The sequence below is a fragment of the Halyomorpha halys genome, unplaced genomic scaffold (assembly GCF_000696795.3).
Source record: "Halyomorpha halys isolate HHAL.00 unplaced genomic scaffold, Hhal_1.1 Scaffold566.1, whole genome shotgun sequence".
In the NCBI taxonomy this organism is placed as follows: Eukaryota; Metazoa; Arthropoda; class Insecta; order Hemiptera; family Pentatomidae; genus Halyomorpha; species Halyomorpha halys.
Genome location: NW_027106661.1, coordinates 260,241 through 272,051, shown reverse-complemented (window position 1 = coordinate 272,051; position 11,811 = coordinate 260,241). Strand labels below are relative to the sequence as shown.

The 11,811-nt window shown below is 27.7% G+C and overlaps 1 protein-coding gene across 6 annotated transcripts in view; it reads left to right on the top strand.

Annotated features, from left to right (window-relative positions):
• The window catches only part of EcR (Ecdysone receptor), a 516,751-nt gene extending 506,116 nt beyond the window's left edge, over positions 1-10,635 (top strand). For 5 of the 6 annotated variants that reach the window (XM_014426260.3, XM_014426262.3, XM_067045017.1 and 2 more), the window contains 4 exons: positions 641-799; positions 3,042-3,194; positions 4,795-5,017; positions 5,691-10,635. In XM_014426260.3, the coding sequence (XP_014281746.1) occupies positions 641-799; positions 3,042-3,194; positions 4,795-5,017; positions 5,691-5,935 (780 nt within the window). In that variant the 3' untranslated portion in view covers positions 5,936-10,635. The remainder of the gene's footprint in view (positions 1-640; positions 800-3,041; positions 3,195-4,794; positions 5,018-5,690) is intronic. The other variant, XM_014426258.3, reaches the window with a different exon arrangement.
• Positions 10,636-11,811: the final 1,176 nt, after the last annotated feature.

Genomic DNA, 11,811 nt, shown 5'->3' with positions numbered 1-11,811 from the left:
CGCTAGATTTCAGCATATATATGTATATATATATAAGTGTGTGTGCTGAAATCTAGCGATAGCAAAGTACTTCCAAGTAAGTCCAAAGCAGAAAATATTTATTTATTTTTTAAAATAAAATTATAAAACTCTAGAGAAAAGATTTCTCAGTCAATACTATCATTCCACTTAACTCTTATTACGGAGTATCAACTGATTTTTTTTAAAGAGTAATAACAGCTGTAGATTAATATTAAAAATATAGAAGAATAAAGCATTTAATTATTTATAGAAATATTTTCTCAAGGGTAGCAAAAAAAGTAAAAACATTTGCCTCTTATGAATTATTTCAAGTTGTCAAAGAATTCTTATTTAGAAATAGTTTGATTCCTTAACAGTTGTAGATTTTAATTGATGATATAAAAACAAAAATGATATATGTAAAAATATTGTGTCTAAGCATCAATTTCCTTGTGTGGTACAAAAAAAGATCCAAATAGTCATCTGAAAAAAATATGTACCTTCCCTCGTAATTAGACAAGAATATAATCTTAAATGTCTGCCCTATTCTTAGTTTACATGTTCTCTACATTAATTATTTTTTAATTATAGCAAAACTTTAAACATTGATATAATAAATAGTATTTTTTATTATTTTTAGGTTGTATATAAAACAGAAAGTGACACTTTAGGTCGACCAGTCCCAATGAATGGTATAAAACCAGTTTCACCTGAACAGGAAGAACTCATCCATAGGCTTGTGTACTTCCAGAACGAGTACGAGCACCCTTCTGAGGAAGACCTCAGAAGGATTGTAAGTGTAAGGACCCAATTTTATTTATTTATTTTTATTCTTCTTACTAATTTTTGTTTTAATATAATTAATTCGTCAGAAGGAAAAAAACAAGATACCAAAGTGCGGAGACTATTTATGAGTTAAAGTACACAAAAAGGCCATTTTAGTCTCAAATAGATTAATTTATCGATCTTGCCAAATTTTCGCCAATACATATTCATCAGGGCATTATTTTAAAACTAAAAAAAAAAAAATACATCATATAGTAAAACGACTTACCATTCACATGATATTGAAATTAAAAAATAAAAAAAGATTACTTAAAAATAAATAGTGCTTAACTCCGTATACTTCGTCTTGGCAGCTCTGTTCCAACAACTGCTAACTGTCCGAGCGTGCGCAGTACAAGTTTTGAGAGGAAAAACGCCTACTGCGCATGATCCGTGTAGTCAGAAGTGGCAGTTGGAACAAAACACGGACGGCTTGGGAACTAAACTAGAACCTTCTTCAGGAGAAGACGGATTACCAACATTAAAATATTTTTATTCTATTACGATAAAGGTTATAACTAAAAAATGAGACGAATCAATCCGTATTTTAAATAAATAATTATGTGTGTTTGTTATAGAAAATTAGTATTATTATTTAATTTGTAAATAAAACAGTGGATGTCAACACTGCTTTATACCTATATCCATGGTATCAGGCCTTTATCTGAGTCCTGTTTGACTGTAGAAGGTTCTGGTGTAGTTATCATGTTGCTCAGTTCGAAGGTCAGCATCAATTATTTTTGTATTATCCTTTTTGTTTTTTTAATTATTGTATCTTGTGTCTGAATGGTAAGTCCTTTTACTATATGATGAGTTGTTTTTTTTTTCAGTTTTAAAATAATGCCTCAATGGGCGAATATTTGGCTAGATCAATAAATTAATCTATTTGAGATTACAATGGCCTTTTTGTGTACTTAAATATAATTAATTTTAATATTCTTCTATCATTTGTTTTGACATTTTTCAACTAACTGCATGATTAAAGAATATTTATTATGTTTGTAGGAAGATAGTCTGTGTGATGGTAAATAAAGTTATCAAAATAGTAGAAGAAAGCTATTTATTGTTAACAATTAAAATAGTAGAAGAAAACTATTTATTATTGATAGTAAATAGTTATCTTCTACTATTTCGATAAATTTATTGACCGCCACCCGGACTATCTTCCTACAATCTACTTCATACTGCCTTCTTCCAATGTTTATTATAATTTGCACCAGAAGGTATATGAACTGTTTTAGCCCAGAACTTCTGGTAGATAAAATAGAATTCTCATATATTATCTATGGATATCCCATAAATTTTTCAGTCCCATGGTAAAATTCCTTGAACTCTTATAAAAATAATGCATTTTGATTCCCTCAGTTATTTTTGTTTATGAACCACTTTATAATTGATATTTAAAAAATAAAATAAAATAATGACAGAGACAGTAATTTTTATAAAATTTTGTTGTTAACATTTTTTTTATTAATTTTCCAGCGCTTCCTTTTCATCAAATGTGATATTCATTTCATTTCACTTTTTATAATAACAGAAGTTCTAGGAATTTTTTTAATTAATAGAAGAAAAGAAATGAAGTCCAAATGTTATAATGTTCTCTCATTAATGATAAAATTTAGAAAAATCATGAAAAATCTTCATGATTTAGGAAAACATATATAAAAAAAAAAATGCTCTGAATTTTAATTTACCAATCTTGTGAGTGACAGTATGAATTATTGCAATTTTATTCTATTTGTTTGTTGTTTATTAGGGATTGAGCAAACTAAAATGTTGCTGTCTTCTTTGAAAATACTTCAATGTTTATTTATTCCTGAGTATTTTAAAAATGAACAATACAATTAAATTTAATCTAAACCTATTCAGAGCTCTGAGCTGAAATGGACTCGTGTTTGATGTATATTTGCTTAATTTTTTTGACATAAATTATTGTTTTAAACATTAAGAAAAGCATTTATTAACTTTTAGATTTGATGTTTATACAAAAGTAAGACTTTTGATTACAATTATTTAAAACCAATGTTTTAGATTATTTTGTTTGTTTTGAGCCAATTAATTAAATGCACTTTTTTCGTTGTGTTAAATTCAATTAGTATGTTGAACTTTAATTTTAAATTAAATGATAAATATGAGTTTTCAAACTCGTATTAGTTATTTTGGGTAGATAAAAATGAAATTTCATTTGAGTTTTAATAAATGTGTTTTTTTTATAGAATACTCCTAACGAGGATGAAGAACAAAGTGACCAAAGGTTTAGGCATCTCACTGAAATCACAATCCTTACAGTACAACTTATAGTTGAGTTCGCTAAGCGGTTACCTGGTTTCGATAAGCTGTTAAGAGAAGATCAGATCGCTCTTCTTAAAGTGAATATTTTTTTTATAAAAATCAGCCTTAAAAAAGACTATTTAACATTATTTCCTTAATTCTGATCTTTTATGTAGACATTTCAAACTTTTCATCATTTCTTATTCCATAATTAGACCAATCATCGTTACTAGAGTTCTTGAGAAAACCATCCCTAAATTTATGTATATTTTACAAAACCTTGATTATGATAAAATATGCGGTCTGGATATATGAAATATGAATGATAAATTTTATGTATAAATTCAATCTAGATTTTATCCATCGAGTTTTCCATAGTGAATATTGTTGATAATTCTTAAAATATTGAATTAGTTAAACTTTTGAATCTCAGATAGAGGGAGTTTGAGTTTTGAATGAATATCATGATATATTTTCATTTCACAGTTGCATCCTTAGTTATTCTAATACTTTTAACATGTTTGCAAAAACTTAATTTAATATTTATGCAGAATAGGCTAAGTACAAGGATCCAAATGAAAACAAATAAATTTGTCCTATTTATAGAAGGTCCTATTTGAGTTGGTTCATGTTAGTTTTCCTTTTCTGTTAATACACTAAGAACTAATTGCCTCCTTGTTTTCAATAATTTTATGAGCAATAGGCTTTAGTACCTTAAACTCCATACACAGTTTGTCATGTAGCTTTCTGCTATCATAATCCAGCAATAGCTTTAATTTGTTAATGATTGTTGATGAATTACTCTTTCGTTTCAACATTTTGTGCACTTTTATATATTTATTTATCTTACTGAAAAATAAAGTATTTGTGGGAGAAATTCAACAACTTGCCCAAACCTGATAAATTATATTACTTATACTTGCTATTTACCAACAAAGTTCCAATTACAGAGGTCAACATCGAAAAAATCTTAGAAATCAATCTTAATTACAAAATTTCCTTGAAACACAGGTATTTCAATGTTTAAGTGTCAGAACCTCAAAATTGTTGATTTTTGGAAGCAGAGGCATGCGCAAACCCCAGTGCACTACACCACTGCTGCCACACCCCGTATGCCAGAAATGGCAAGGGAAGGGAATAAAATAAAAGTGTCAGAACCTCATTATAATTATTAATACTAGATATATAATTAATTCAGGATCCTCTTAGCCAATTTACACTGTAACAAAATAGTAATATTTTATTAGTTGGAGAAGATGATTGGGGGATGCGGTCAGTAAAAAGAACATAAATAATCAAAAAATTATTTATACATATCGATGTTTTGACATAGTAAAACTGACATGAGTTTTAGTTTGCCTAAAATTATATATATGTATATATATATAATTGACCATGACCCCGACCATCTTCATATTAGTAATATTTTATCATTAAATTACAGGGTTTTCAAGATTTATGCATATTTTATTGTCTTGATATTATTATTATACTATAAGTAATAAGGACATTAGTCTACATTCAAGAAAAAACACTTTAAATGGTTAAAATCTTCGCTGAAATATTATATTTGTCTATGTCCCTAAAATTAATTTAGGATTTCTTTCAAATGACTTCTTTATTCAAGCATTTCATTATATTTTAACTCATGACTTCAAATTGTCAGTTTCAAAAGTACTATTTTAAAAATATTTTTAGGCTTGTTCAAGTGAAGTGATGATGTTAAGGATGGCGAGAAAGTATGATGCCAATACTGATTCTATCCTTTTTGCCAACAACCAACCCTATAACAGGGAATCCTACAGCCTCGCAGGCATGGGCGATGTCATTGAAGACCTCCTTAGGTTTTGTCGACATATGTACAACATGAAGGTAGACAACGCTGAATACGCCCTCCTTACCGCAATAGTCATTTTCTCTGGTAATTTTACTTTACATTATTTTAGTTTTTTATCACTAAAAGAATTCAAATACTGTAGAACTCCTCTTATCTGTCCTAGTCAGGACCATGGCATCACCAGATTTAGTTAGTAGAAAATTTAGTTTTTAATACTGTTGTTTCTTACTCCAAGAGTTTTAGTATTTTTATAATTTAATTTATTTTTGGTTATTTGGACTTTAAAGACCTAAAACCATGTTTTTTCATCTAAAACTCAAATTCAAAATTTTACAAAATCCCAATACCTTCCCCATACTATATGTTATTCCATATTATGGTAAGTGAAAGTAAAAAGCATAAAAATCAGCCTATCTTCCATAATTATGGTATAGACACACGCCTGAATATACCTATTTTTTTTTTTTTTAAATTCTGACAGTTCTGAAACGTAAAGATATTTTGAAAAATAGGCACTAAAAATTTGTTCTGGTTACAATACCTTCCTTATCTTGGAGTATGGAAATTAAAAAGCTAGTGTCTTATTAATAAATTAAATAAACTAATTATTTATGATAAATCAACTTGTAATTTATTTATATAATGTTTGTCAGAAGGAAAATTAATAATACAGCGAAACATTATGACCTTGAAACATTATTATGTAATATATTACATTTAATTCAAATTTGAATTTTAAAAAATATGTTCTTTACAGAGAGACCTGCACTAATTGAAGGCTGGAAGGTTGAGAAAATTCAAGAAATTTACCTAGAAGCTTTGAAGTCCTACGTAGACAACAGATCACGACCAAGGTCGCCTGCTATATTCGCCAAACTGCTATCTGTTTTGACAGAACTTCGCACGCTAGGCAACCAAAATTCTGAAATGTGCTTCTCACTAAAGTTGCAAAACAAGAAATTACCCCCATTCCTTGCCGAAATATGGGATGTCAACACGTGAGAATCGCTATACCTCCCAGACGACTGTTTCCATTGCATTCAAGTTATTGTAGAACTCCATTTATCCAGAATAATGAGGGCAGGGCTGTTCCGAGGAATACGAAATTCTGGTTAAGAGATGATATATGTACATTGAAAATTCTTGAAAGATCTTAGGAATTCTTTGTTTTTAAAATCACTTTGACTGATCATCCCAAAAAAAATTTAGTTTCCTTCCTTTTATACATTTCTTAGAATTATTTCAGTCATTTTTTTCACATAAACTATGATTAACCCAATTTTAATTTTACAAACTTTTAATTAACATTTAAAATGTTCTCTTGTTAAAATTCTTTGTAAATACATCTCCAATTGTGTAATTAAAATTAAGAATTTTCGTCAATATTATGTAATATGATTTCCTTTAAAAAAAATGTAGAAAAAATAAACATTCAGCATAATAAGGATCTGGATATGTGAGATTCTACTATAATTTTATACTCTTTGCCTACCAATGTTCTTTGAATTGCACCGAGTTTCTATTTCTCGTGCCGATTTCATGTATGAATCTGACCTACTTGGGAATCTAGTTTTACACCAACTTTTATCTGATAAAAGAATCAAATTGGGTCTCGGTTAATGTTTTTATAATCTTGGATGTCCGATTGTTTCAAAATGAAGATATGTAATGAAAACTACATTGTTACTGAACAAGAGATAAAGTTGCACACACTTTGGTAGTAAGTCTCCTGATAAAACTCTGATATTTTAAAGCATTATTGTAAATTGAAATTCACTGAAGCGCATCTTAGCCTTATAACACATGCTGTAAATTTTCTGTTGTATGATGTTTGTAATTTGATTAATTCATATTCCATTCTTGCTTGGTAAAGTTTAAGACTGGAGTAGTGTTATCACTTAAATTTTCTCAATATGAATTGCAATATAAAATATATCAACATTGTATATTTTATGTAAGTTCTGATATCGATGTAAGATGTTCTGCCTCTGCATTAAGTAATATTTTTACGCTTAGTTATCATTTGCATAAATTGTTTTTAATATTCAAGAATTTCTAAAATTTCTATGAATTTTGATAACTCCAAATTGATGAGTCTGTTTTTTAGATAGATAGTATTAATTAAGAAAACATTATAAACAAATTATTCCTCTTGATGAATATTTCTGATGTTTAAGGGTATACTAAATCCCCTTCTAAAATAATTATGTTGTAAAATATTTCATAATAAAGAAAGTTTATTAAAACAGTTATTAGTAGGTATTAAGTGATTTGAATAGAAATCAAACTATTATAAGTGAAAATTTTTTATTTCAGGAATTTAATCTCTTTTTTTTTAATTTTCAGTTAATTAAGAAAATATATTACTAAATTGTTGTAAAATGTACATATCATGTAGTAATATGTTGAAGCATTTCATAAATTTCAAAAATATATTTTTTTATATTGCTCCCACTTTATGTTAAAGAAACATTCAGAGTTAATTTGTTTTATGTTCTATCATTTCGATGTAAACATGCTTATGATGCATACATCAGACACAGCTAGCCAGTGGTAATTTATACTGCCTCAGTGTTGTGTAATAGATTCGTCTTTTTATACATTTTCTATGAATTGTTTTATTCAAAGACTATACTGCCTTTTTTTATATCTTGATATAAACTTGTAGTTGTACCTTTTTCGGAGGAAATCAACAAAATAATTTTAAACAATATCTACTTATTTCTAAGGAATGTTTAAACTGCCAGAGTGGTGTCATTTTACGACAAAGTATTTGGATACAAGGAGGTAATGAAAGATTCATTAAATGATATGAATGGTTTGTCCGGGATCAACATTTAGTTGGTTGGCAACGATTCTAAATGTATCTCAAAGAAGTAACGGGTAGGACTAAAGGAAGGGTCGCCTTAGAGAGGTTCTAATTACTAAGGGTTACAGAGTGCGGGTTATGTAGGTGCGAGGGTTGTGCAATTACTAGATGGTCGAAGGTTTTTTTAATTATAAAAAATTAACCGAATAAAATCATTTTATGATTTTAATTATTCTCCTTAGGTCGTTGTTATAATTATGTCTCCTCACTCAGTAGTTTCTCAAACGTAGTCAATTTTTAAAATTTAGGATAATTGATATTTACTTAATGTTCGCTTTCCCTTTTAAAAAAAAAATAAAAAAAATAAAAATAAAAAAAATAAAGAGCACTTTTTTAGTGTTCATTACTGTTAACGATAGAATGTGGCAGTAGCAATAATTCATTTCTTTTATTTTAGTCGAAATACAAATTATTACTAACCAGTTAGTTTGCTAAAGTAAGGTTGTGATTTTCAACTTGCTACTCTTGGTTTTTGATCTTGGTGCGCTTGTCCACCACAAATCGGCTGTGATTAATATATTTTTAATTATAATTTGTACAAATTAAAACAAAAAAAAAATTGTAGTCACATTAAGGACATTTTCAATTTGTCCTGTACATATATATTTTTTTTTTAAACAAAGGATAAATTTAAAAAAAAAAGTATTTGTTATTATTAGTTGAAATATAAAAGTTATTTTTTTTCTTCTTCTGGAGTATTTATTTTACAGATAAATAAGATGATGTATGTATATATTTTGGCTGTACTGTGGATATACAGAATGAATAAATATATATATATTGAAAAGTTATTGTTTATTATGTGTAAATATTATAAATAATATAAATAAATGTAATATTTAGGTAATTTTTAATTATAATATAAACAATAATTGTTAGTAGATTGGTTAAATTTAAGACTGGGAGAAATGCTTAAGGTGCCTTTTGTTATGTGCGCCGCTCAACATGTGGATCAACTCAAAGCGATGCGACAGCAAAAGTGACGGACTGTGTTTATTGGGCGTTATAGTTGATTTGCTCAGGTGCTATGTCGTGCAAATACCAGATGAATAAAGTATATATATATATATATGTATGTAGGTGATTTGTGTCTGTATGAAAAATAAAAAAGAATATTAAAATTTAACTATAGTTTCTAATTAGCAAAGAAGAGAAGTTGGATAACCGTCCTAGGCAATTCGCACGTCGCGGGTCAATTAAAAACTTAAAAGGCTGCTTTAGCAACCTAAAGATATAGAATTTTACGTTTCTGATGTCCCATATTTCATTCATTACAGACATTATATCCCATGTCAATTTTTTTTTTAATTCTTTAATAATATTCTTTCACAGTAATTCATGCCTTCAATTATTTAACTTGTAAATATACTTACTGTTTATAATATTGAATTTATTGAATAATATATAAATGTAATGTTAACAGTTAGTATGTCTTTTGTGTCAATGTTGTTGAAGGTCCTCACTTTGTAGTGAGTGGGACCTGGTTCTCTTTGTTTCTTTAGGGAAGGTTGACCATGGCTGTCGGAGCTACAATTCCACATTTCATTTTATATGTACTCACTCGCCCTTTTCTTTTCTAAATTTAATTATCTATAAAAGCATTTATAATTAGAACTATTGAAAAATACAGGCAGGTAAGAAAGGTGAATTTTATCAAAAAAAGAAAAATGTTTAAGAATAATAAAATTAATTTGTATAATTTTATTTATTTTTTTTTGTTTGGAATTTCTTTATTCATGAATTTATTCATCTTTTGTATTATAAATTTTAGTGTTGCAAACTGTTTATTTAAATAGCAAGTAAATGACAGTGATTAGCAATTTTGTTAGCAATCAAAAACATTTATGACATTTTAATGTTGCCTCAAAATATCTAAATATGTTTAGTATCAATTGATATTCTGTCTTTATTTGTGTATACTTGATATATAGGGGTTGAATTGGATATAATTGCTTATTTGTATCAGGTTAGTAATTGTATTAATTTTTATTGTTATGGTATGACGGTAGTCTGAATTGCCTATACAAAACTGCCATGAGTGCTTCACTGCCAAATTTCTAAGTGTTCATTGCCACACCTGCCTGTATTGTCTTCTTTTATTGGTTTAATTTCAGCCACCTTGCTCTTACAGCCACCCACGAAACAATGAACTCTGAAGACTGTACTTTTATAAGAAAATATTTAAAATAAAAAAAATTGTATGTTGATACAATATCAATGGAAAGGGAAAGCTACGTGGGTGATGCTAATAAAGACCTTATTTTAATTATCAAGTTAGAATTAAAAATAAGTAAAAAAAAAAAAGTGGCTTATAACATTTTCTCATTTATTAAAAATAGAAATTTAAAAAAGATAAGAAATGTTTTAAAAATTTTAGATGAAATTGTTAGAATATTTGGAAATACGTGCAATAGAAGTACATATTATTTGTAAGTTTACGACAGAGCCTACCTCGTTCAAATGTATTTGTCTTTTATAAATATTATTATGTATGTATAGTTATATGAAAAATGAAAAAAACTTTTAAAATGACATTGCACGAAATGTTACCAATCTCGTTTCTTTTTTAATTTTAAAAAGTTTTTGCTATATTATAGAATGTACAACTTTTAAGATCTAACAAAACTTTTAGACTAATGTATGTACATTTTAATAGGCGTATAACTGTCATTGATAACCTGATTGTCACAGGACTGAAGTAAAATGTAAATGTGTTTTTTTTTTGTACTTTATTTTATTTTTTGTTTCTATTATCAAATGACAGTGCAAATTTATTAGTTATTAGATCACTGGTATGGAGAGTGTGTGATTAAAATGTTTTGTAAAAAAATAATTATATTATGTTATATTTTGTGAAAAGGTGTTTATTATTGTCTCATTGAACCTATTGTCCCAATACTTTTATAACAGAACAATATTGAAATTATATTTAAAAAATAACTTGGATTTGTAATCATCTCTCATTTTCAATCGACAAATTCTTTACTATTCACGATGGTAATAGTCTTACGTAATACTCTTACGTATATTTATATCTATTTGTTAGGTAAAACAACAACTGTCTCGATGTTTTCATGAAATAAAGACTATATACAGTTAAAAGCTTAAATTGATGAATCTGCCAACCGTAGTAAGCAGGGTTAAAAAATAATGGCCGTTCCAAAAATACAAAAAAAATTAATTTTTGAGTTCTTTTAAGTTAAAAAAAAAATTTGGGTTATTTCCTTTCAAAAGATGGTTCCTGAGATGGTTCCGAACAACTAGAAATCAACATTTTATGAATTTATTTTAATATCATCAAAATTACTTCTCCTTCGAATGTGAACTTGATAAATTCCTTTGTAATACATTCAACCTTTAATTTGAGTCCTGACAGTTATCTACACGTGTAATGGTTTCTGAGGTATAATTTTTCATAAACCAAATTCTTTTTCAAAACATTGAGAATAGACTTTTTGTGAATTTGTTTTAGCAAATATCACAAAAACTACTTCTTGTAGAAAGATAAACAGATAATAAAAATAAATAAATAAAAAGATAAACTACTTTATAGCATATGCATTTAGCTTTAATTCAAATGTTATGGACATCTATATGTCTGCTGGCTCCTGAGATCTAGATTTCTCAAAATGAATTCACCAACTACTGAATTTTCTGTTATTTTTTTTATGAAATATTGCTTTTTAAAAACGTATAACTCGGAAACTACTGACCGTAAACAGCTCCTTTAGCACTCATATTTTAGGAAATTCACTCCTCTTTAAATGATGCTCTATTAGGTTTTTAGTGTTGTTGGTAGTCATAAAGATATGGAACTCTGAATGAAAAATTATTTTTTTTAACGTTTTGAAACAACCATCATTTTTTATTTCCCTAGTTATACTTGGCAGACTTATCAATTTTGACTATTCCATCTAGATGTCCTATTTGCATAGTATGCGAATCATTGCTGGTAAAGTATCATTATATCATTATCCAAATCATGATGTAGATTTGGTTGGTTGGATGT